This window comes from Microchirus variegatus (assembly GCF_963457635.1).
Source record: "Microchirus variegatus genome assembly, chromosome: 14".
Lineage (NCBI taxonomy): Eukaryota > Metazoa > Chordata > Actinopteri > Pleuronectiformes > Soleidae > Microchirus > Microchirus variegatus.
Genome location: NC_139815.1, coordinates 1,247,501 through 1,275,002, shown reverse-complemented (window position 1 = coordinate 1,275,002; position 27,502 = coordinate 1,247,501). Strand labels below are relative to the sequence as shown.

Here is a 27,502-nt window from a genome sequence, read left to right as displayed (position 1 = left end):
TTTCATTAAATTTCATTGACTTAAATGTTATAAGAGCAGCTCTTAAATTAATCATATTAAAGGGATAGTTCATATTCTTTTGAAGTGTGGTTCCGGCTGAGTAAAAACACACATAAATAGCTTAAGTTTCTGATATATTATGTTCGCTGCTTTACCTCACTTTTCCAACAGGAAACTGACGTTTGTAAAACACTCACTCTCCCACACCAAAGTCCATAGAGAAAATCAGTGATTTTAACATCAAAGCACACAGGAGTTGCTGATCCACTGCTGCCTCCATCACTAAGTTTAATTGTCTTATTTTGTTAATTTGGCATTTAAAATCCTTTGTTCAGACTTATCTCAGTGACACAAAGTGACCACACGAGGCAGCAGTAGACCAGCAGCTCCTGTGTCCCCGAGAGCTAAAATCTCAGATTTTCTTTATGGACTTTGGTGTGGGAGAGTGAGTGGTTTACAAATGTCAAGTTTCCTGTTGGGAAAGTCTGTCAGTGAGATAAAGACGTGAGCATGTTCTTAAGCTATCAGCTATAGATTTATGCAGGAGAAGGTTTGAAGGGATGAGTTAAATCTTTTGTTTTTTCGTGGCTAAAAATCTGGCAGCCATGTTGTAAGCTGGCTCTCAGCACAGGGGGCGCTCACAGCACAGTGGATCGAATCGGAGTTCCTGAGCAGTGTTGAGCAGCAGCTCAGGTGACGTTCAACATTCAACGCTCTCATTATGGCTCTGCTTCACAGGCGTGAAAGTGTTTCCATGGAGCAACAGGAGCCACAGTTGCCCGAGGGCACGCAGTCCTGCCCATTTTATGTTCTCATCACTTAATTGCTACGTTGGAGCAAACGCTTCGCCCCCCCCCCCCCACCCCCATCCCCCGCCACCATTTACAAAGGCACGCTCACTGAAATGAACGCTAACGCACACACACACACTTGCTGCCATTGCTCCCGCCTGCCTCCTTTGAAGCCAAACACTTTTAAAGTCCATTTAATAAACATGTGCATTGTTTTTACTGCCTGAGGCAGCGCTGCTGTCGACACCGCTCACAGTACGCCTCCAGGGAGCGCTCTCCCACTCCATCTCTCTCTCTCTTTATATGTCTCATTCTCCACTGTTGCGAACACACACGCACGCACACACACATTCTTGTACTTGCTGCATACTGAGGACCGGGTAAAAGTGCTGACAAAGTGAGGACCAGCATTTCCACTTTATAAATCAACACAATTACAAAATATCTACTTCAGTTTGACATCAATAAAGAACTACTGGGTGCAGTACCATAAAATGTCTGCAGGTGGAGCCCCAGAGCAAAACGTGTGTGAAACACCAGGGCAGGAAAGAATATTGGTATTGATAAATTCTTGGGTTTATGATATTGGTATCGATAAATACTTTGGTTTATGATATTGGTATTGATAAATACTTGGGTTTATGATATTGGTATCGATAAATACTTTGGTTTATGATATTGGTATTGATAAATACTTAGGTGTATGATATTGGTATCGATAAATACTTTGGTTTATGATATTGGTATTGATAAATACTTGGGTGTATGATATTGGTATCGATAAATACTTTGGATTATGACATTTGTATTGATAAATGCTTGGTTTTGTGATATTGGGAACGATAAATACTTTGGTTTATGATATTGGTATTGATAAATACTTGGGTTTATGATATTGGTATCGATAAATACTTTGGTTTATGATATTGGTATTGATAAATACTTAGGTGTATGATATTGGTATCGATAAATACTTTGGTTTATGATATTGGTATTGATAAATACTTGGGTGTATGATATTGGTATCGATAAATACTTTGGATTATGACATTTGTATTGATAAATGCTTGGTTTTGTGATATTGGTAACGATAAATACTTTGGTTTATGATATTGGTATTGATAAATACTTGGGTTTATGATATTGGTATCGATAAATACTTTGGTTTATGATATTGGTATTGATAAATACTTAGGTGTATGATATTGGTATCGATAAATACTTTGGTTTATGACATTTGTATTGATAAATGCTTGGTTTTTTGACATTTGTATCGATAAATGCTTGGTTTTATGATATTGGTATTGATAAATACTTTGTTTTATGACATTCGTATTGATAAATGCTTGGTTTTATGATATTGGTATCGATAAATACTTTGGTTTATGATATTGGTATTGATAAATACTTGGGTTTATGATATTGGTATCGATAAATACTTTGGTTTATGATATTCGTATTGATAAATGCTTGGTTTTATGATATTGGTATTGATAAATACTTTGGTTTATGATATTGGTATTGATAAATACTTGGGTTTATGACATTTGTATTGATAAATACTTTGGTTTATGACATTTGTATTGATAAATGCTTGGTTTTATGATATTGGTATTGATAAATACTTTGGTTTATGACATTTGTATTGATAAATGCTTGGTTTTATGATATTGGTATCGATAAATACTTTGGTTTATGATATTGGTATTGATAAATACTTGGGTTTATGATATTGGTATTGATAAATACTTTGGTTTATGATATTGGTATTGATAAATACTTGGGTTTATGACATTTGTATTGATAAATACTTGGGTTTGTGATATTGGTAATGATAAATACTTGGGTTTATGACATTTGTATTGATAAATACTTGGGTTAGTGATATTGGTATTGATAAATAATTGGGTGTGTGATATTGGTATTGATAAATAATTGGGTGTGTGAAATTGGTATTGATAAATACTTGGGTGTGTGATATTGGTATTGATAAATACTTGGGCTGGAAAACGGGTTTTGAGGACCTCTCTCTGATCAGGACCTCAGCGGATCAACAACTCCTGTGTGCTGTGATGTTAAAATCACTGATTTTTCTCTATGGGGTTGGTTTGGTGTGGGAGAGTGAACGTTACACAGACTTCAGTTTTACAGAGAGAAAGGTTTGACATGTCGATCTTTCTAAACTGGAAACCCATTTAAAACCCAAACTCACTGCACCTGTGTTTGTGTACTTCAGCTCTGTATGTGTTTACACATGGGAGCTTTCGAGTACGTCTGCAGTGGGAACAGCTGCACGTGCAAAAGGCTGAAGGACAACGACACATCTGAACAAAGAGTTACACTTTCTTTCAAAGATTACTCTGCAATCTCTTAGCCAAGAGTTTTCTACCAAAATGTCCTTGATGTAGAAAAGTCAGGGACTAAATTCTGTGTCCTTCTGCTTATCTTTGTACTTCCAATGAAAAACAACTGTAACAAAACACAAACATTGATTTGTGGCAGTTATGTCACCGCTGGTGTGATGAAGTGTCTCAGTGGAAACGCAGGCCACGTCAAAGTCTGTTTTAAATAATTTCTTTGTTCTGTTGAGCTAAGATAATATTCACATTTAAGAAGCTGAAAAATCATAGAAACTTGTTTTAATTATAAAAAAAAAAAGTATGATTAATTGATTAATCTTTGCAGAATGAATATTGTCTATAACAATTATTTTTCATGAGAATTGGACATTACTTTTTCCAAATGCTCATAGACATTTCTGGCAGGAACATGTAAGTAGACGTCAACAATATGGTCTATACAACCACCAAAATACGTGCTGCAAAATAATGAGCTGTTCTATACATCCATTACGAAGCTGACTGCCAAATAGTGACCTATTGTATACTTCCACCAACAGCGTGCAAAATAATTAGCTGTTCTGTACAGCTACAAAAGGACTGACTGCCAAATGATGAGCTGTTCTGTAAAGGCACAATTATCATGTCTGCCAAAAAATTATCTGATCTATAAATTCACAAACATAATGACTGTCAAATAATGATCTGATCTATTAATTCACAAATATAATGACTGCCAAATAATGATCTGATCTATAAAATCACAAACGTAATGACTGCCAAATAATGATCTGATCTATAAATTCACAAACAAAATGACTGCCAAATAACGATCTGATCTATAAATTCACAAATATAATGACAACCAAATAATGATCTGATCTATAAAATCACAAATGTAATGACTGCCAAATAACGAGCTGATCTATAAATTCACAAATATAATGACTGCCAAATAATGATCTGATCTATAAAACCACAAACGTAATGACTGCCAAATAATGATCTGATCTATAAATTCACAAATGTCAAAAATTGAGTCAAATTTAACCCTGAAAATTGAACCCGCCTGCTGTTTCAGAGAAGTCTTTGTTGTCAGGCAGGAATAAATCAAGTGAAAAGTCAAGTTAAAGTTTGGAAAACACCCGCAGACGCCTGTGATATTACATGTCAGTGACCCGCTGTGTTCAGGTCTCCTTTGTGCTTTGAATGATTTTTTCAATTTAGTTTCCCTCTTTGCTCCTGAGCAGATGTTCACCTTTCCATCAGGTCACCTTTCATCCATCCTGCTCCACTGACTCTCACACAGAAGCTGTGTCACCTTAAGCTGAAGGAAAGGTGTGAACGACCTGAGAAGATTGCAGAAGGTGGAGGCTGGCAGCCGTCAAGACGACTGATGTCGCCGCCTTGTCACAAAATTACAACGAGGTCAAGATCGACTTTCGCTTCTTTTGTTGGATTCTGGTCTTCTGATAAAAAAAAATATATATATATATATATATATATATTTACAACAGAAACAAAAAAAAATTTCTCTGGAAATTGTTTGATTTAGAGCTGCAGCGATTAATCTATTATTATTAATAACTGTCAAGTAATGGATTCATCAGTTTGAAGGTTTTCTGATTGCATGCAAAAGCTCACAATTTGGCAGTGTCATGATGTATAGAACAGCTAATTATTTGTCAGTCAGTGTCTTTGTGGATGTATACAATGGCTCACTATTTGGCACTCAGATGTATAGAACAGCTTATTATTCGGCAGTCAGTCTGTTTTTTGATGTACAGATCATCTCTTTATTTGGGTATGCAATCTTTGGTGGATGTATAGAACAGCTCATTATTTGGCAGTCAGTCTATGTCGAGATTTATAGATCAGATCATTATTTGTCAGTCAGTCGTTTTTTTTCTATGAACAGAACACCTCATTATTTGGCATGGAATCTTTTGGTGAATGTATAGACCAGCTCATTATTTGGCAGTCAGACTGTTTTTTGATGTACAGATCATCTCTTTATTTGGGTATGCAATCTTTGGTGGATGTATAGAACAGCTCATTATTTGGCAGTCAGTCTATGTCGAGATTTATAGATCAGATCATTATTTGTCAGTCAGTCGTTTTTTTTCTATGAACAGAACACCTCATTATTTGGCATGGAATCTTTTGGTGAATGTATAGACCAGCTCATTATTTGGCAGTCAGACTGTTTTTTGATGTACAGAACACCTCATTATTTGGCATGCAGTCTTTTGGTGGATGTATAGAACAGCTCATTATTTGGCAGTCTCTTGATGGATGATTGATTGAATGATTAATTGATTGATTGATTGATTGATTGAGTGCTGACTCACCCTGGAAGCTTTTGTTGATTTCAGACGGGAAAGTGTTTCCCAGAATCACCGCGCTGGGGTCAATTACGATTTCCCTGCTCCGCCCGCGCGACCCAGTGACCTCCCGCTGACCTCCGCCGCCGTCCAACCGCAGTGTCATCTCGTTGTCGTGGCGATCCAGATGGACCTCGTGCCACTCCCCGTTGTCGAGACGATAAGTGGGCAGGGTTATGTTGTAGTCTCCGTCGCCCAGGTTGAAGAAAACACAAAGGAGACCCTGGAAAATCTGTGGAGAGGAAAATCTGAATTTAAATTGAGTTTTTTTTTGCGTTGTTCCGATTCCGATACCAGTATCGGAAAGGCCTCCGATACTGCCGAAAATGCTGGTATCGGTATCAGCGAGTCCTGGAGTCCAGGCCGATCCGTTATAACACAATGTGGGATTTCGCCGCTTAATGGAGCAGCTGTTACTGTTTGCTCAGTCGTAAATATATCTCCCAAACTGCACTACATAAATTATACGACACAGTTAGGGAACACATTTCGTGTATGCTGAAAGACTTGCAGGCAATCGGCTTTACCAGGTACATTTGGAGCTCCGACGTGTAAATGTCCGTGGTCTAAGCTTAGTTTAACATCACACTGGAGGGACAGAGAGTCAACATTTACCCCTCGAAGTGCGGTGCTGCACACCAACGAGTTCTGAGGGTCACATACTTTTAAATGCCCTTTTTATTTTACAATATTGTGGCTGCACTTTAATTTAAAAAAATAATTATTATTTCTAGATTTTCTCAGCCAAGTTACTGTTGCACAACTTTTTTTTATAATGTTCTGCCTGCCTTTTATTTAAAAATATTGTGGCTTCACTTTTAACTTTTATCAAAAGTTAAGTTGCTGTTGCTCTACTGTTTTTAATGTATTTAAATATAAATGGCTTCCATTTGCTGTATTCATTCATGTTTTTAAAAGGGTTTATCCTGAGCCAGGCTTCACCACAATGATAATAATATCACAGTCATGCAGGTGTAGTATGATTTTAAAATAAAATTTAAAAAAATTATAACGCACTGGTATCGGTACTCGGTATCGGCCGATACCCACAGCACAAGTATCGGAATCGGTATTGGGAGAGAAAAAATGGTATCAAAACATCTCTTTTTTTTTTTTGTGTTATAGTTTCAGACAAATTTAGTAACAATCATAAGAATTAAAGCGGACCTAGACCGGAAGTTCCAATTAACGCTGTTTTTTAGTGTGTATCTGCGTCATTACCTTGTTTAAGAAGCCCTGAAGGTTCTAAACAAACAGTTCAGCCACTGCTGAGAACGCTGTGTTTTATTGTAATCTCAGGCTCAGTGAGATCTCTGAAAAAACCCGGTCCAGTTACGTAAACACCAGTTCTCCTGAACAGCAGATCGTCCTGCTCCGGGCACTAGTCCGGGTACATCCGGTTGCGTACATTGAACCGCAGAAGAAGAATAACGTCCGTTGTGGAGGTGTTTCACGAGCGACAGTGTCTTCTGACTCTGGGTCTGACTCCGGGTCAAAGGTCGTCAAAGGGACTGAGGCGGGGAGTCGTGAAGAAGCTATTTTTAAACACTGTTAAAACAATGTTTTGATAATGAGGAGCAGTGCATCCACCGTTCCAGAGGGGGGAGCTGTGCTTCTGAGAGCGGGTGTGCTGAATATGTCACTTCCGGGTATTGGCCAATCACAAGACAGTTGGGAAGCCGGGGTGAGAGTTGAGTCTGAAATATCGCGGCTGGGCAACAGCGTCAGAAAAGAGGATTTCTATCGGCTCGTTTACAGCAACTAGGAGGTTGTGTATGTATGCAAGTAGACCTCCATAACCAGTGTGCGAAATACCCTTAACAATCGTGGGGTCCCCATCTCCCATTTGTTGCACAATACTGTTTCACCACCACAGGTGCCACGCTGCAGTATTGGCTATCTTCCCTGTCAGATGTGGGCTTTTTCCACAGCGCCATTTGGAAAGCAAATAATTAAAACATTAAAAATACACAATTAGAAATAAAATAATTGACATTTTGTCTGGTTAAAAAGGATAAGGAAGCATGCAAACTGTATTATGTATGTAGATCATATATGTAAAACTGAAATTACAAAAATCTTTAGGAAAAAAAACATGCTTTCCAATTACACTGTAACATGTTTAGACCCCCTAAAATTCTGCATTTGAGGCTTTCAGGGGGTCTTGAATGTTAATCAGGGGGGTCTAACCCCCCCAGACCCCACTGTATTTCCACAGTGTCCATAACTAACATATATGTGCAACAGGACCACTCTAGCTGAGCTTTAATAAGCATCGTATGACCCAAGTGCTTTTACAGTAATCAGCATAGTATTGAAAAAAATCACTTTGACAATGTGAGGCAGGTAGAAACAGGGCTGATGTGTGTTCTTTTCTCCTGGTGTTTGAAGGACAACTTGTTAATAAAAACTGTCTGAAGTGACGAGGGATCATCATGCGAGTGAGAAGAAAAAAAAAAAAACAATCCTCATGTTTACACGACGGGCTGCGTTTTCCTCCTCCGTCTCATCTCCAGATGAAAACGCTTCCATTTTGGCCCCGAATGTGACGCTAATCACACGTCTCTCACAGAGCGATATTCATTTAAAACTAATCCAGCAGCCCACGTCTGCTCTGTGTGCATGTGTGTGTGTGTGTGTGTGAAAGAGAAGACTGAAGGCCATTTTCAGAGGGAAGGAGCGGTGAGTGCTTCATCCTCATTTCAATTTCAAGCTGTTTCCTCCAAGTGTCCCACTGAGCATCATTTTCTCCTCTCCAGCCTCGTCTGTCGCCACGACCGCGTAAACAGACGAGTGAGACGATAGCGCCGAGGAGACGGAGACGACAAGTGGACCATACCAAATAAACTAAAAATAAAATAAAATAAAAATAACAGGAGAGGAGCCACCACATGTCAGCTCTGGTTTTCGTTTACTGCTTCTTCTTCTTTCCTTCACATCAGATTTGACCCATTTTTTTAAAGTGAATTAAAATAAATATGATTGTTATGAATTAATAATAAGTAAACATTTTTCTGACTGATTTTCTTTGCTTTGTCTTAATTAGTTGTTTTTTTTGAGTGTGGACGATTACGAGAGGTACTGACATAAAAACATGGCTGCCAGCGAGGACAGAAGGAAAAACAGATTTTCACCACTTAACAAAAATACTCATCTGCTGAAGTCTTCATCAGTTTAAGTCTAAGATGTCTTAAGAACATGTTTACGTCTTTAGCTCACTGTTAGAGAGACTTTTCCAACAGGAAACTTTATAAACCACTCATTTCAAGATACTCACTGTCACTATCAAAGTGCATCAGGGCAAATGGATAATTTCCCCAATTTCAAAAATTAATTCAAATTATTCCTTAAGAAGTTTGCAAATATTTTCAATGGACCCTTGTTCAGGATGATGCTGATTATTATTTTAGAACATTTCAAGTCATTTCAAGATACTTTTTGTTTTGTGAATAAAGTCACCTCAAAATCCCTGCCACCATCAAAGTGCAAGTGTCAATTCCAAAAAATCATTAAAATTATTCCTTAAGAGGTTTGCTAATATTTTTCTCCCACACTAAAGTCCATAGAGAAAATCAGTGATTTTAGCTGACACAGGAGCTGCTGGTCTACTGCTGTCTCGTGTGGTCACTTTGTGTCACTGAAGCAAAACTTGAAATCCTCTGTTCAGATTTACCTCAGTGACCACACGAGGCAGCAGTAGACCAGCAGCTCCTGTGTCCCTGCGAGCTAAAATCACTGATTTTCTCTATGGGGTTTGGTTTGGGAGAGTGAGTGGTTTACGCAAAGTGACACAAAATGTGCTTTCCCACTGAAAAAGTCAGTGTAACACTATGAATAATAAGGAGTATAATGTTTCTTGCATGTATCTTTAATCAATTTAAATTTCACTAAGGGCGTGACTATCGCAACACAACAGGAGACTCAAAGTGAGAAATGAGTCCAGGTTTCACTTATTTTGAAGGACAGCGCTCATTTTAAGGCTCTGTGATGAATTTATGTATTAATTATATTCCAAATCCACTGGGGGTTGTGATTTTTGACCACATGAACTCGCTGCCACCTGATTTTACCCCCAATTAAAGTTGAACTGAGTGCAGCAGTTCGGCCCCCTGGTAGGTATCTGTGTGTGTTTCTGTATGTGTGTGTGTGAGGCAGAGTCTCTCACACACACACACACACATTTTTACACACAGTGTGTAAAAGTGTGACATTTTTGAGTAAACAGTCCCACTGCAGGGACTGTCTCATTTCCCCAGACGCTCCCCTGCCACCGTGTGCTCTCGACGCTGCACAATCTTTCAGCCTCACGGACGACGTTGTTAATCTGCTGCGATCTCGGGATTAAATCATCCGGTTAAAATGTAGATGATCTCCTTTCGCTTCTATCAGAACTTCTCTTCTTTCACCATCCACCCCGGATTTCTGCTCTGCAGTGAGCCGCTCCAGATTATTGATTTAGTAATAAAAAAAAGAAAATAAACTGCATATGCTGCTGAATTCTCACCAGCCTGGAGGCAGATGGGTGTGATTTATGTTAAAGGCTCAGTGTAAACACCAGCTCAGTCCATCTGAACTCTTTGGTAAAGGAACATTTCCCAATATTTAAGCAACAAAATCAAGATATTCAATATTCTACTTGTATTTTTTCATAATTCTGGCTGTATTGTAAAGCACAAGGCATGAAAACTGTGATATTTTTATATACATTAAAGTCCATTAAACACAGTGTACAACAAATAGTTACATTCGTCACCTTAAGGACATAAAATGCAATCTTTTTTGTTTCTTTCTTTCTTTCCTCCGTGGGTCATGTTATTAAGAGTTTGTATTTTTTGTGGTATTGTCAATGACCTGTCCATGAAACACGGCGTTAACGCCGTCAACGTTAATGCACGTTAACACATAACACGTTTCCATGACGACTTACCGGAAAAAGACGCATGTGACGTCATGTTTACGTGACTCCCGATTGTTAAAATGAGTCTCTAAAGCATTGGTTCTCAAAGTACGGCCCGTGAGCCAATGGCGGCCCGCAGAAACATTTCTGGCGGCCCGCAATGAATTACAGTTGATAGTTTTAATCCAGGAGCTACTAAGCTTGTTAAATGTTTATTGGACATTACTGGATACAGACCAATAAGTGTAAACTGTTTAACTGCAATCTGGTCATTAAAATGATTACAAATGGGATTTATTTTCTTCCCTATGGCGGCCCTCAGTCCAATGTTGGGTTCCTAAATTGACCCTCAGGTATCAATACTGAGAACCCCTGCTCTAAAGTAACACTAAACTTTAAAAACAGAGGCACACACACGCAGTACACAGGTACTTTGGTTATTTGTAGTGCTGCTCTTTTTGTTTGATGAACAGACCGCTCCAGTTCCACTGTAGGTGCGCTAACGCCGCTAAAGGAGCTAACGCGGCTAATGGAGCTAACTGGTAAATGGTGCCTGGACTCCGGTGCCACGACGCGTAAACATGGCGTCATACGCGTCTTTTTCCGGTCAGTCGTCATGGAAACGCGTCGTGCATTGACGCCATTAACCACCGTTAACGCGGCTAACATGCCCAGCACCAAAGTATTTAATACCGGACTTTCCGAGCAAACAAACTGGGGTTCGATTAAGAAGGAGCTGCTTTGAATGGATGTGAATACTGATGAACATTTTCTGGGCCAAACAACTAATCTATAATAATCTGTAGATGAATCGACAGTGAGGAAAATGGTTAGTTGCAGCTCTGGCTCTGATGTAACCGTCTTTATATAACTGATATTTTTTTCCTGCGAGACACTGTGCTGCTCATCCATTAGCACAGTGTGAGTGTGTGTATTGTCTGATGTCGATGGAGCCGTGCTGTTTCTCTCTGTACCACAGTCTGAGTCCAGCGACTCGTTGCTGCTTATTAAAACCAAATGAACTGAAGTGAACTGACAACACTTTCTCTCAACCCCCCCCGCCGACCTAAAAAAGCCGAAATCACACATTCATTTTTACATTTAACCCGTGCTGTGATCAGTCAGAGATTGGCCACAGCGCTCGTATCTCGCCGGTCATTAACTAATCATAAGCAGCAGTAAAAGTCCAGCGTTGCTCTTGCCTCTTCATCTCACTTACTGCCACACTCTGTGACCGCCGTTGCCCATTTCAAGCTGTTATTCCAGCCATTACGCCGTGTCTCCATCTCCCACTGACAGATGGACGCGGCATCATCGCTGTGAATAAGATACAACCACTGACGCTGATTTTCATCATTCAACCACTAACCTGCTGCTCCCTCAGCTTCACACTGACACTGGATTACCATGAATATGTCTTTAATCTACCTAAAATACTTTTGTTTCACTGATGACAAGCTTTTGAGTATCTACTATTTAGACCAGTGTGGCCCAAAAAGACTGGGTCAGGACCCACAGGTGGGTCACGGGACTATTTTTTACAGAATTTCCCTAAACCTTTAGTTAAAATGTATGAGTTTTAAATAAGACGCATGAAATAAAGTTTAACTAATTGTACCAAAACCCTCAACTCTTAATTCAAAGTGTTATTAGACCATGTTGGAATTTGATGTTTTTCCCCCTCTGAATTTTAAAAACAATCCACTTCAATACTAACCTTTTAAATACATCTTTATCCACATGAAAACACCCAAAAAATAATACCCCACTCAGTCTTGTATAAAGTACCTTAAAGGGATACTTTATGGACAAAAAGAAAGTAAACTTAAGTAAACTTAATAGTTAACTTAATAATTTACTGTAATTAAGTATCAAAAGTAAAAGTAAAAGTATTAAAGTTTATGACATTTTACTTCATTGCGGGTTCAATTCCTGGCTCCGGTAGAAACATGGCGTCGTGGCAATGCAATAGCAGCCTGCGACCATGTTATTTACATGACTTTTTGAAACACTACATAAATGAAACAAAAACTATTATACAGCGACTAGACAATGCAGGAGCACATAATATGTATATAAAAAGGGGATTTTGGGTTATATAAACCCATAAATACTACACAGTGTCCCTTTTAGGTACGGTTTCATAATAATAATTAACCCATTAAGGCCTGAAACGCCTGGAAAAAATGCCTCTAAAACCTGAGGTTCAATGCCTACTAAATGACTGATTGGCTCCTGGGAAACTCAGGGTCATTCTGATTGGCTCGGAAAGCGGCATGAGCAGACCATGACACTGAGAGCAGCGCTGCACTCATGTCTCTGCTCCTGAGTGGATCTAATCGCACGGCTATACAAAGTTTTGATGACGTTTTTTGACGGGCCGACACGTACCAAAATACCGATGTTTGCCGAACAGGGTGTACCTAACGGTTCGGTAAAATACCGAATACCGTTGCATCCCTAGTAGAAACTGATCTATCTATCTATCTATCTATCTATCTATCTATCTATCTATCTATCTATCTATCTATCTATCTATCTATCTATCTATCTATCTATCTATCTATCTATCCATCCATCCATCCATCCATCCATCCATCCATCCATCCATCCATCCATCCATCCATCCATCCATCTATCTATCTATCATGACCTCTCACAGTTGACCTGCAGTACCTTCAGAGCCCACCAGGCGGCTCATTAGTTCCTCTTTTTATCCGACTGGTTAACATTTACAAAAGCTGTTTTTACAAACTGAACCTTTTTAATCTTCTTATGTTTATTATTCCCAGTAGGTTTTTTAAGAAAAAAACAACAAAAAAAAAAAGCAAGACAAAACAAAACGAACTTTAATGCTTTAAACTTCAACAATATTTCATTATTCCAGAGTGGAAATGTGTTTTTATGCCTCTGTGGATTCACCGCTCAGCAAATCCCCGCGCAATTGTATTGATTTAAATTAATATTTACTGGCCTGTATGAAAGTGAAACAATAGTCTAATCCAAGAGGGGGATAGGGAATCTCAGAAGGGAGAGAATGTATTATCTCAAAACAACCATTTAATTTCAATGCATGTCGAACACACACACACACACACACACACACACACACACACACACACACACACACACACACACACACACACACACACACACACACACACACACACACACACACACACACACACACACACACACACACACACACACACACACACACACACACACACACACACACACACACACACACACACACACACACACACACACACACACTAATTTTCCCTCCCTGATGAAAAGCAAACAGAAGAATTACATAAAAACACGACCCTTGAAGGCAACAAATAACACTGTAATATTTCCATCAGAGAACATGGCAGGGTTCCCACTCTTCCTCAGTGGGGGGGCTCCTCCCTCCTCATGAGATTACACACACACACACACACATTTTCATGCACCCTGCTCCCGGGAATAACATTTAAAAATGGAAAAAAATGTGTTGTAGTGATGAATGGAGAAGCCGCGACAGACGGAATGACGGACGGGGAATCAGAGGAGAGGCTGTGTAACCATGACGGCAGCCGCGATGTGGATAATCATCATCACTTCAGACGCTGACGTTTAATCGATACCCGCGGCCGCAGAGTGGGAGGGGCCGCAGAGAGTGGAGGGGGAGATGAATGACAGTGAAGGTGTGGAATGATGGGAAAACAAAAACAGTAGGATAAATCTAGTAGGAGAGGGAAGCTCAGCAGCAAACTGAATGAGCAAGGATTAGATTTAAAGCTGCACCATATTTTAATCTAATAAAGAGTTCCATGATAACCTTCCTTTAAAATATATAGGCTACTTATTTAGTGCAGTAAAAAAAAACAATGTTTTAGCCGCTAAAGAAAACCTTTATCGAATAAATGATATGATATGATATCTTAGAGAAATGTTTTCCACTTTATCTCAGTGTAAAAACTCTCCCACACCAAAGTCCATAGAGAAAACCATCGATTTTACATCACAGCACACAGGAGTTGTTGATCCATCCATCACTAAGTTCAAATGTCTTATTTTGTGACTTTGGCATTTTAAATCCTTTGCTCAGATTGACCTCAGTGACAAAATGTGACCACACGAGGCAGCAGTAGACCAGCAGCTCCCGTGTCCCTGTGAGCTAAAATCACTGATTTTCTCGATGGACTTTGGTGTGGGAGAGTGAGTGAGTGAGTTTACAAACTTCAGTTTCCTGTTGGAAAAGTCTGAGACAAAGACGTGAACATGTTCTTAGAGATATCGTGGACTTAACCTGACAGGTTAAACATCTGCAGGCAGGTCAGCACCTCACAATACAAGCCCAAAAAAATATTAATATATATTGATATTAATTAATAGATAGAAACTCAGGTCTGCGTCAGGTGTGATCATCACGTTCACATCTGTGCTCGTGTCTCGTGACGCTGTGATGAATCCAGAGCAGAGTCACGTCGGGTTAATATAAATGAAAAACAAATGCAGAGTCTGTATCTGCTAATTAAGAGAATTCACCGAGGATGTTGTTTGTTACACACACACACACACACAACAGTCTGTGGTTTTATAGGACTTTTCTCATCTGTAAGTTTTTTTATACTCTGGTTATTTTTTATTACCACAACTAGACCCGAGAGAGAGAGAGAGAATATATAATGTGAGACTAACACAACCAAGCTCACTGGAACAACTCCTAAAATAACATTGAGTGGAAAAAAAAGAAACTGTCTGATCCTTTTTACAACTAATTTGTGTGTCCTCTGAAATGTAAAAAGTTAAACTTGGTTTCAAGGTTACAGTCGCAATTTGGCTTATATGAGGTTTAAGTTAAGGGTATTTAAGAGCATTTTTGTTGCTATGATTAACCCTCCTCTGTGATTGTCCTGTCACGTGTACGTCTCATTACCGCGACTAGAAAATGTGTGTCCCTCATATGGAGGATAGCATGGTAGAATATAGACGGATACAGGAAAGCCAGAGTAATCAAGCTTTGCGCTTGTACACTTCACATGTCTATGTGGGTAACAACATCCGACAAAACCCGGGATTAAACGACTAAACCCGGGAATAAACGACTAAATCCCGAGATTAAATGACAAAACCTGGGATTAAAAGACAAAACCTGGGATTAAACAACAAAACCCGAAATTAAATGACAAAACCCAGGAATAAACTTCAAAATCCAGGATTAAAGGACAAAATCCGGGATTAAATGACAAAACCGCGATTAACTGACAAAACCCGGGACTCAAAAGGACAAAACCGGGGATTAAATGACAGAACCCAAGATTAAGCAACGAAACCCGGGATTAAACGATAAAAACCCGGGATCAAACGACAAAATCCGGGTTTTACACGACAAAACCTGGGATTATACACCTGTGCTGTTTTTTTTGTTTTTTTATCCTTAATTTTTTAAATAATCAAGTGCACTGAAGGCGTTAAACATTTATTATTAATGTCGTCCAGGTCTCTCTGTGGGAAGAAACCTACGTAGTCCTGCACTCGATGATGTTTAGATTGGACAATCACACAGGCACGCACACGCACGCGCACACGCACACGCACACGCACAGTAAATCAATGAGCTGCACACAGGCGCTCTGCAGTGAAATAAGATTTTATCCATCTGGATTGGTAATAAAATAAAATAAGAAGGGTAGAAAATCAATATTTCTCATCAATATATATATTGTTGCGAGGCGCCGCAAATAAATGAACGTGTGTGGGAGGAAAATAACGAGTCGCATCTCCTAAATACTAGAAGTCATTTTTTGTCTACATCATATTTTTCGTAATATTATGAGTCCGTAAATATTGTGTGGGAATGAGGGAGCGTCATGTGACCCGGCACTAGTTTGTTACTTTGTGGAGCAAAAGGGATGAAGAATGTCAACATTATGTCATATGGTAACTATTCATTTCGATGCACTACTGTTTATGACAGTAAGGACTGCAATTAACAATTATTTCATCATCAATTAAGCAATTATGATTATTATTATATATTATTGTTTCTCTCAAACCTGGAAATTATAATGTTCTTAAAATGTCTTAAATTAAAATATGTCTCTCCAACTGCTCAATACAATTATACAGTAATACAGTAAGTATACACTGATGACACAATTATGTATATGTGTATATATATATAATTGGGAGTACCAGTGAGTAAATTTGAATAAACCAAAGGAGAAAAGTGACATTTCCATCCTCGTCTCTGTTTTGTTTTTGAGGACAGCTCCATGCTAACAATGATCCCACGCACACAGATGCCATCGATTCATTTTCACCAACTGCTTGACTACATGAGAACCAGGGATGGAATTTGAGCAAAGGGCAAAGTCTCCACAAAGGTTTTTTGGTAAGGATATATCACCAGACAGACACTCAAAAGTGTGCCAAACAACAACCAAATGGATAATTTTTGTCGTTTTTGTTGTATTAAAATTATTCTTAGTGGAAAAAATAACATACACGCAATAAACATGTCGCAAATACTGTAAGTCATAAAAACTGTCAACGTGTAGAAAAAGATGCAAAATATAAAACCAAAGATATACTTATAGTTCCAAAATCTACTTATAATAACAAAATCTACTTATAATAACAAATTCCTTAGAAAACAAGGTTCTGGAGCAGATTTTGGTCTCCATGAGTACATGAATACTACTGGTCCTGACAAGGTCAGTGTTTATGACAGAAAACACACGCACGCACGCACGCACGCACGCACGCACGCACGCACGCACGCACGCACGCACGCACGCACGCACGCACGCACGCACGCACGCACGCACGCACACAGTGAATGTGTATTTGTACCTCTAGTCTCAGGTATTCACTCTGCTCCTTCGACATCACACTGATGATGGTACTGTTGTGTTTTCGGGTTCGAACCAGGACTTGAATCCACGTCCTGCGGGCCGGCAACGGTGACGCCAACTGGTAATGAACATAACTCTGTCCGTCCAAGGAAAACTCTGGCACCTCTGGAGGTGAAACACAGACACAGACACAGACACAGAGACACACACACACACAGGTCAGTTAGCTGGTGCTGTGATCCATCACAAGGTCTCATCCGCACAGAAACAGAACTTCCACGTGTGTCCACTGACTGCACACGCTTTTATCAAAGACATGAATCATCTCTCATGAATATGGAGACTGTGATTCACTCACGTTAGCCTTCATTCATTTATTCATTAGTGCACTCACTTCATTAATCACAGAGAACGTGTGTGTGTGTGTGTGTGTGTGTGTGTGTGTTTGCCCTCCGTCGGCTGTTTGGAGATTAAATATGAATCAGTGTTTCTGAGGTTAAAGCTCAGCTCTGGGATTTAGCTCCTCTTGCTTTAGCAACAGTAGCAACTGCTACGAAGGCGGGGCCACGACGTCCACTGCTGTGCCAACGTCTGAGTGGGAGCGGGTAACAAAAGCTGGGATTAAATGACAAAACCCGGGATTTAACAACAAAACCTAGGATTATACGAGCCATGGAGAGCGTTCAAAACAGTTATCACAGTTCCAAAATCTACCTTAAGTTTCAAAATCTACTTATAATTCCAAAATCTAATTTAAGTTAAAAAATCTACTTAAAGTTTCAAAATCTACTCAAAGTTTAAAAATCTACTTAAAGTTTCTGAATCTACTTATAATTCCAGAATCTACTTAAAGTTTAAAAATCTACTCAAAATTCAAAATCTACTTTAAGTTTCAAAATCTACTTATAATTCCAGAATCTACTTAAAGTTTCCAAATCTACTCAAAGTTTCAAAATATACTTATCATTCCAGAATCTACTTATAATTCCAGAATCTACTTAAAGTTTCAAAATATACTTGAAGTTCCAAAATCTACTTAAAGTTTCTGAATCTACTCAAAATTCAAAATCTACTTAAAGTTTCAAAATCTACTCAAAGTTTCAAAATCTACTTATAATTCCAGAATCTACTTATAATTCCAGAATCTACTTAAAGTTTCAAAATATACTTGAAGTTCCAAAATCTACTTAAAGTTTCTGAATCTACTTATAATTCCAGAATCTACTCAAAGTTTCAAAATCTACTCCAAGTTTCAAAATCTAATTATAATTCTAAAATCTACGTATAATTCAAAAATCCACTGATTGGTCAGAGTGTCGTCATGACAACGTCCGACAAAAAGCCAAGAATATAATCTGTTATGTTTACAGAACGAGCATTATAAAAAGTCTTATCAGCTGAAATTGACTGCAGCCTGGAAAACTCAGATTAACTTTAGATTAAATTTATCCCATTTAAGCTGCTGTGTTTCCCCCCCGAGGCTGCGAGAAAAGAAGTAAAAAGCTGATAACGCGACACGTCTCCATCCTCGTTAATCCTCACAGGAGACGCCGCGTCTTATTTTAGCCGTGATAATGATGTGAGCTGCAAATTGAAATGTTTAAATTTAAATTACACCTCATTATCAGGTATATATATATAAATACATATGTGTGTGTGTGTGTGTGGTCTTGTTATTCTCGAAGTAAAATACAGACTTTTTGTGTTAGCTTTCATTAATTAGTTCGTAGCATCCTTGCACTAAAAGTAAAAGTAAAACTAGCTTTAATTTCAAATATAGCGACAACAGTTACTGCCTTAATTTAATCGAGGTTAATACAAATATTCCGTGTTGTCCTTTGAGGCAAAGGTCCATGAAAAGACAGGTACACAAACGTCAGCTCACCCTCCTCACACTGGTGTCCCGTGTATCCCGGCACACACTGGCAGCTGAAGGAGCCCCACTCCCCGTGACAGCGGCCGCGGCGGCCGCAGGACGGGTAGCCCATGTTGACACAGCTGCTGTCAGTGGCCGGGCAGCCGGGGGAGCTGGACTGTGAGTCAGCCGGAGAACCCAAGTCATACAGCTGCAAACGGAGAGATAGACGGAGAGGATGATGGAGGGAGGGAGAGAGGGAGGGAGAGAGAGGGTGAGCAGAGGTCAGAGGGAAAGAGGAGAGAGGAGACCAGGTTTAAAAAAAACCTTCACATTGTTGTTAGACAGACTCTCAAAACCACTCACTCTCTCACACCAAAGTCCATAGAGAAAATCACCTGATTTTAGTTCACGAGGACACAGGAGCTGCTGGTCTACTGCTGCCTCGTGTGGTCACTTTGTGCCAAAAGCCGAAATGACAAAATAACACTGTTGTATTTAGTGATGGAGGCAGCAGTGGATCAACAACGCCTGTGTGCTGTGATGTTAAAATCACTGATTTTCTCTATGGGGTTTGGTGAAATCCTAATTCCCGGCCAGAAAAGTCTGTCTAATGGCAAATTTAAAACTTTTGTAATAAAATGTACGTCAGTTTCAGTCTACTATATCAACAGAATATGTGCACACCTTTATTTTAACCGTTAAAAAGACTTTCTCCAACAGGAAAGTTTGAAGTTTATAAACCGCTCATTCTCCCGCACCAAGAAAATCAGCGATTTTAACATCACAGCACAGAGGAGTTGTTGATCCACTGCCGCCTCCTCCAGTAAATTCAAATGTCTTATTATTATTGTATGTATTATTCAGCATTTAAAATGATTCATTCACATTGACCTCAGTGGCACAAAATGACCACACGAGGCAGCAGGAGACCAGCAGCTCCTGTGTCCCAGTGAGCTAAAATCACTGATTTTCTCTATGAGGTTTGGTGTGGGAGAGTGAGTGGTTTACAAAAGTTCATTTTCCCGTCAGAAAAGCAAAGTGAAGGACTGAACATATACTTAGGATGTCATGGACTTAATAATATTGAGTGAGGCTTTTGCTGGGTGTGTGAAATGATTTTTCCCTTGTGTCCAAAAAAAGCTGTTTAGGAGGAAAAATAAAGCGTGAGCAGAGAGACGGGGACAGGACACGCAGAGGAGAAGAACCCAGAGAGCTGGAGAAGTTTGGAGGAAAACTTTCAGATGTGTTGAAGGACATGAGCTCAGGGAACAGTGGCCTTCTCTTCTCCTCTCTCCTCCTCCTCTGTCATCTCCCTCTCTCTCCTCCTCCCTCTCGTTCTCGTCTCGCACCACAGCCGTGAAACCAAAACACTGAACCAAGCCTCCAAACTGGCAAACGGCACAGCCAGCTGCAGCCACAGCTGAGAGGACGGCGGAACCTTGAATGGCTAAATGTGTGTCCCTCACAGAGAAGAAGCCATAAAAGACATTAATATGTTCCATCTCGTCTCTGCTCAACTTTACGAGCGGCTGCTGCTGCTGCTGCTGCTGCTGCTGCTGCTGCTGCTGCTGCTGCTGCGACAGAGGGGAAGGAACCGCGTCGTAAAAAAATTGACAGCGAGTTCTGCCGCCGGGGAGTTGCTGATTGGCTCTGACCCCTCCCAGTAAAGAGACTTCTGATTGGCTGCTGACCTTTAAAGGCTCGGTCACGTCTGTTCGCCTGGCTTCGGAATGGATCGCGCTGATTACAACTGATTGCTGCGAGCGGAAATAAACACAAACGAGCCGCAATGACACGCGTCGACCTGTTTGACAAGTGATTTGAGTCTGTGTGCATCTTTGTTACTGTTGTGTGTGTGTGTGTGTGTTTGTGTGAGATGAGCGTCCTCGACACAGAGACACTCTGAGATGCTGTATTTGCCAACATTAAAGGGATAGTTCAGGTCTTAGCGTGAAGAAACGAACACTCTTGCCTCATGGATACAAAAAAACATGATTTTAGCCACATTTAGGTATATGATATCTTTTAAGAACATTTTTTAGCTACTTAAGGTGAATTCCAATTCCTTGCTTAACCCTCAATCTTAACCCTCAATCTCAAAAATGTTCTCCCTCTAGTGCAAGTGCTGTCCCGATTCTCAGAAAAATTAAGTTAAGGGTCAAGTTTAAGGGCTGTATCGCCCTCAATATTGAGATTTTCCGAGACCACCCTTGGGAGCAAGGGCTACCCAGAATGCATTGCGTGTTTTCACATAACAAAGAAAGCAGCGAAACGAGTGCGATACAAATTAAATATTTTCTTTGTTAATAGAGATATAAAAATGATGAAAACCATTGTATTATCTTAGTTTAGGCCCATATTATGGATTACTGACGTCATTGTTGCGTAACATTTATTTTTATTTTACGATCTTTTGTCAATAGTCGACCGGTGTGGTTTACTTTTCAATAAGTCGTGGTGTGTGGTAACTGTCAGCTGAATATTTGTATGAGTATCATCTTATAACTAACTGACAACCTAATAACTTGACTGACAAACGGATCGTAATGAATAATCCTGACGTAAATGTGTTCTTCTTCTTCTTCTTTTTTGGAGTTGACAGACTGGACGCAGCTTTGGCGTTATTCTGCCCACTACAGTCTGAAGACGTATCTGCATTTAAGGGGTGTCCCATTTCTAAGTGACAAAATAACCCTCAACACTTGGTTTTGAGGCCAGTAAAGATTAAGGGTTGAGCTTGAGGGTTAGTATTGAGGGTAAAGGTAGGAATTGGCCCTTAATCTCACTGTTAGAAAGGGTTTTCTGGACTGGAAACTGAAGTTTGTGTCACTTTTTAAATCACCCGTCACTGCTACGCCAAAGCCCATAGAGAAAATCAGCGATTTTAGCTTCCGGAGACACAGCACTTGTTGATCCACTGAGTTAAAGATCACTAAGTTCAAAAGCATAATTGTGTCACTTCGGCCTTTGAAATCCTTCGTTCAGATCGACCTCAGTGACACAAAGTGACCACACGAGGCAGCAGTTAGACCAGCAGCTCCTGTGTCCCCGCGAGCTAAAATCACTGATTTTCTCTATGGGGTTTGGTGTGTGTGGCTTTGAAAGTGGCTGCTGATGAGTGGACGTCCCTCCTGTAGACCTTTAAATGAAGTCATGGACTCTCTGGAGTGTGGGGTAACAGCGTGCACTTCCTGTGTTTCATCTTCGCAGCAGACGTAGCAGGAGGCTGCACGAACGTCGTGAGCTAATGAGAGAGATCTGCGTGGTGCGAGTGGGCGGACACCGGGATAATGAATCTCTGAGGAGCAGGCAACAGTCGGCATCCTCATGATTAATCGCGTCGATGGACATGTTTCCACATTGTGTGTTTTGATTCAGATTTTTGTTCCTTGCTGTGATTTTGTCCCCCCCCTCTCCCCCCACCTCCCTCCTGTGGTGTTGTTGTTGTTGTTTTTATCATCAAAGAATGTGGTAATGTGTGACATTTTGTCGCCATAGCAACACCCTGTGTTTCACTTGAGGTGTGAGGAGCGATGGTGCGGTGAGGGTAATTGACTTTGATAGATGCTCTCGCTGTGACTGAAGCCTCTGTTCGTGCCCTTGTTTCCTTGCGTTTGATCTGAACGCCTCCATGTTTGTGTGTGTGTGTGTGTGTTAGTGTACATTACATGTACTGATCACATGATCACACGTCTGTATGAGCAGTGACACACAACCAGCACTGACGGCCGTGGAGCCAGAAACCAGCCTGAGTCAGAGATGCTCAGTAACGGCGTGTCAAAGGAAAACAAGGAAAACAAGGATTTTAGCCGGTTAACATAAAAAATCTAGGTCAGATTGAATATTTCATACAATTAGAATGTTTTCGTGACTTTTTTGTCACGTTAGACAGTCTTTTCTGTGGAAAACTGAAGTTTGCGAACGTCTCACTCTCCCACACCAAAGTCCATAGAGAAAATCAGTGATTTAACATCACAGCACACAGGAGTTGTTGATCCACTGTTGCCTCCATCACTAAGTTTAAATGTCTTATTTTGTGACTTCAGTGTTTGAAATCCTTTGTTCAGATTGACCTCAGTGACACAAAGTGACCACACGAGGCAGCAGTAGACCAGCAGCTCCTGTGTCCCCGTGAGCTAAAATCACTGATTTTCTCTATGGACTTTGGTGTGGGAGAGTGAACGGTCAACAGATTTTAGTCACTTTAACAAAAGACTCTGTCATTTTAAGTCTACAATATCTACGTCACATGTTCACGTCTTTATCTCACTGTAAGACAGACTTTTCCAACAGGATACTGACGTTTGTAAAACAGTCACTCTCCCACACCAAAGTCCATAGAGAAAATCAGTGATTTTAGCTCACAGGGACACAGGAGCTGCTGGTCTACTGCTGCCTCATGTGGTCACTTTGTGTCACTGAGGTATTTTGCAACAAAGTTTTTCAAATGCCGAAATCACAAAATAAGACATTTGAACTTAGTGATGGAGGCAGCTGAGGATCAACAACTCCTGTGTGCTGTGATGTTAAAATCACTGATTTTCTCTATGGACTTTGGTGTAGGGAGAGTGAGTGGTTTACATTTGCTTTATCTCGCTGTTAAACAGACTTTTCTGACAAGAAATCACTCACTGTTCTACACCAAAGTCCATAGAGAAAATCAGTATTTTATTATTGATCCCCTCACTGCTCTCCTGCAGAAGCACTGTGGATACGACCGAGTGTGTGTGTGTGTGTCTGAATGCAGAGAACAACGTGACAGTTTGACATTTTCACAAATGTAACTTCTGGGGAAGAGTCATCATTATATTTATTTATTATTTTAAGTGAACTAAAAATAAATGTGTTTTTTTTATTTTTTTTAAATCACCTGAGTGAATCGACGTCCTGCCCATTTCTGAATCAGTGGGAATAAACCGTGACATTTACGTCTAAATACCACTCATATCAGGTAAAGCAGCCTCGGACTGACGGAGCACAATCTCTTATTTCGTCTGTTTTTTTCCAGACCGAAACGATGCGAACAAACACTTTCAATCAAAGTTTAGGGAGGAGGTCGCCGAGTAAAAAGGTTATCAGACGTGGCGGGTTTTTAATCTGGCGGAGTGTTTTCCACGCTCAGATTATCGCGGCCGAACACGCAGTTCTTTAAGTTTTACCTCCTGCAGAGAAGCAGAGGGCGACATGAAAGGTCTGCAATTGGTCGTCAAGATTGAGCAGGAGTGGAAATTTCAACCTTGGGGAAGAGAGAGGGAGCACGTACGGTGTGTGTGTGTGTGTGTGTGTGTGTGTGTGTGTGTGTGTGTGTGTGTGTGTGTCACGTTTGAAAGTGCTTTGAGGTTCCAGTTAAAAGCATGAAAAAAAATAACATCTCCTCCATGGCACAAAAGTACAGTGAATGTTCAAACCTGTTATTAAACCATTTATCAGTTGGAGTGCAGGTGTGAGTGTGTAGGTTTGTGCTAATGGCTGTGTGGTTACACCGCATGCGTGTTTTGTGTGTGTGTGTGTGTGTGTGTGTGTGTCACCTTGCTGTCCACGACCAGGTTGCGGATGCAGCCGGTGAAGTGTTTGTGCTGAAGCTGAGGGTAGATGTAGGGAATGTCCTCGTTCACGCCGCCCAGCTGCAGAACCTGGCTCATGTTCAGGTGCCTTAAAAACAAACAAACACACACACACACACACACACAAACACAGAGACACTTTATAGTACACATGCAGCCCATTACCAATGTTCTAGAGCACATTTACGCCTGTGTTTTTCTGCAGAAACTCGTCTCACTGCTGCTTTACTGCTGCCTTGGTTGGTAAAGTTTGGGTCGTTTATCCGAACCAACACCTTAAAAATACACTTTAAATTATTATTAGACAGTTTTTCAACTAGAAACAGAGGTTAATGTTGTTTTGTGACGTGTTCCCTCTCTCCCACACCAAAGTCCATAGAGAAAAACAATGACTTTAACACCACAGCACACAGGAGTTTGTTGATCCACTGCTACCTCCATCACTTAGTTCAAATGTCTTATTTTTACAGTTTGGCACCAAAGTTTTCAGTGACATAAAGTGACCACACGAGGCAGCAGTAGGAGCCCGAGCACGGATTTACTCTATGGACTTTGGGGTGGGAAAGTGAAGTAAAACACATTTTATTCTCTCTACGTCTACGTCAGTTTAAGTCTATGATAGCTTCAGAACATGTTCACATCTTTATCTCGCCGTTAGACGGACTTTTCCAACAGAAAACTGTAGTTTATAAACCACTCACTCTCCAACACCAAATCCCATAGAGAAAATCAGTGATATTAGCTCACAGGGACACAGGAGCTGCTGCTCTACTGCTGCCTCCATTACTAAGTCCAAATGTCTTATTTCATGAATTCGGCGATTGAAATCCTTTATTCAGATTTATCTCAGTGGCTCAAACTGACCACACGAGGCAGCAGTAGACCAGCAGCTCCTGTGTGCTGTGATGTTAAATCACTCATTTTCTCTATGGACTTTGGTGTGGCAGAGTGAGTGGTTTACAACCTTCAAATCTGTGTTGAAAAAGTCAGTTTAACAGTAAAATAAGTGGGTAAACATAATTCTATCAGACATCACAACACCTGAACCATCCCTTCACAGAGGTGTGACGGGGCGTACCTGTCGGTGTTGGGCGTGACGCCCGTCACCTCACAGGAGGAGTGGTCCTCGGTGGTCAACCACGTGCCCAGACCCTCCATCTCCATCACGGCTGCTCCAGAGCAGCGGTCCAGAGTGAAACGCACTTCCTGTGGAGGTAACGCAAACATGGAGCGTCACGTTTTATCAGCCTGAGTGATGAAATCATGTAAAATTATTATCCCTTACCTCCACTTTATTACACTGTTGTCGTGGAAATTACCACTTGGGTATAAAATAATACTTTATTGTAAAATAATGTAATGTGTCACCTTCTAATTTTCCCAATAATGCCACACATTTATACAAAAACAATATTTTATTCATGAAAATGTGAAACTAAAGGGGAAAAAAAAACTTTCTCATATAATATTATCACTTATCACTTGTTTGGTGAATTAGCATTGGAAAAAAGATAATATGACCTCAAGATTACAAACTTCTTGTACTATAATGTCATTTTTTCCTCCTTTATTTGCCCATTAATGCCACAAATGTATATAAAAAGCGCAATATTTTATCAATTTTAGTGACAAAACTGTGTGTTTTTCAAATATTCTTATTACTTATTACCACTTTATTAGGGAATCTGCATTAGGAATAAAATAATATGACCTCAAGATTACAAACACCTTGTAGTTATTGTACCTTTTTTAGTTTTCCCTCCTACATTTGCAGGTTAATGCCACACATTTATATAAAAAGCACAATATTTTACTGATGAAACTTTGAAACTAAAAGAAGAAAAACGAATTTTTCATAAAATATTATCACAAATGACCACATTATTAGGGAATCTGCATTAGGAATAATATAATATTACCTCCCTATTACAAACTTCTTGTAGTTATTATACTATAAGTCATCTTTTTTAGTTTTCCCTCCTATATTTGCCCATTAATGCCACAAATTCATCCAAAACCACATTTTTTCTTCACCTTATTGATGGTAATGTGGCAGTAAAAGGGAACAAACCAGCATGTTTTCCTGCCACAGTTCAGTTCAGCTCGACATGAACGTACCTGACACTTTTTTTGTCACATGAATCATGTTTTTTGGTGTCATATAAAGAGCGGGTGACGCCGTCCCCTCACCTTGCTGTTGCTGCGGACGTCCAGCCGATGCCAGCGCCGGTCTGCCACGTTCACGTTGCTTGGCAACTGTAGCACCACCGTGCCCGAGCCGTGGTTGATTTTCAAGGTGGGGGTCCCGTCGATGAGCTCTGAGGGGAGACGGAGAGAGAGAGAGAGAGAGAGAGAGAGAGAGAGAGAGAGAGAGAGAGGACACAGACATGATGAGTTTGTCTCACATCAGTCACGTGATCAGAGGTGAGACAAAGAAGCAGGCAGGTAAAATGGAGTCCGACTCAGGCGCGAACACCGTGTCACGTCGAGACGGGGGAAATTAATTTTACATCAACACTGACGAGGACTCGTCTTTGCACGTCTCCGTTCCCTCACAGTCGACAAAAGTTTTTATTACGGCCTATTTTCTGACTTAGTCAGATGGCAAATTAAAAGTTAATGAAGTGTTTAAAAGATCGAGTGTGTGTGTGCGTGTGTGTGCGGCAGGCATGTACAGAATTAACATGTTAATCAGAGAGAAAAGGTAATTCATCATCGCTGCTGAAACTCTCACTCACAGACTGAATTATCAGAGTCTATTGTGTTGTTATTTATCAGGGAAACAAAAACAGAAGCAGATATACCTATATATCTATATACC

General features: G+C 40.2%; 1 protein-coding gene across 1 annotated transcript in view; it reads right to left on the bottom strand.

Annotated features, from left to right (window-relative positions):
• The window catches only part of LOC310936642 (neural-cadherin), a gene marked incomplete at both ends in the record, with an annotated part of 265,319 nt that overhangs the window by 25,454 nt on the left and 212,363 nt on the right, over positions 1–27,502 (bottom strand). The window contains 6 exons of the mRNA XM_083900748.1: positions 5,482–5,746; positions 17,258–17,424; positions 19,145–19,325; positions 24,646–24,769; positions 25,760–25,887; positions 26,872–26,999. Of these exons, the coding sequence (XP_083756874.1) occupies positions 5,482–5,746; positions 17,258–17,424; positions 19,145–19,325; positions 24,646–24,769; positions 25,760–25,887; positions 26,872–26,999 (993 nt within the window). The remainder of the gene's footprint in view (positions 1–5,481; positions 5,747–17,257; positions 17,425–19,144; positions 19,326–24,645; positions 24,770–25,759; positions 25,888–26,871; positions 27,000–27,502) is intronic.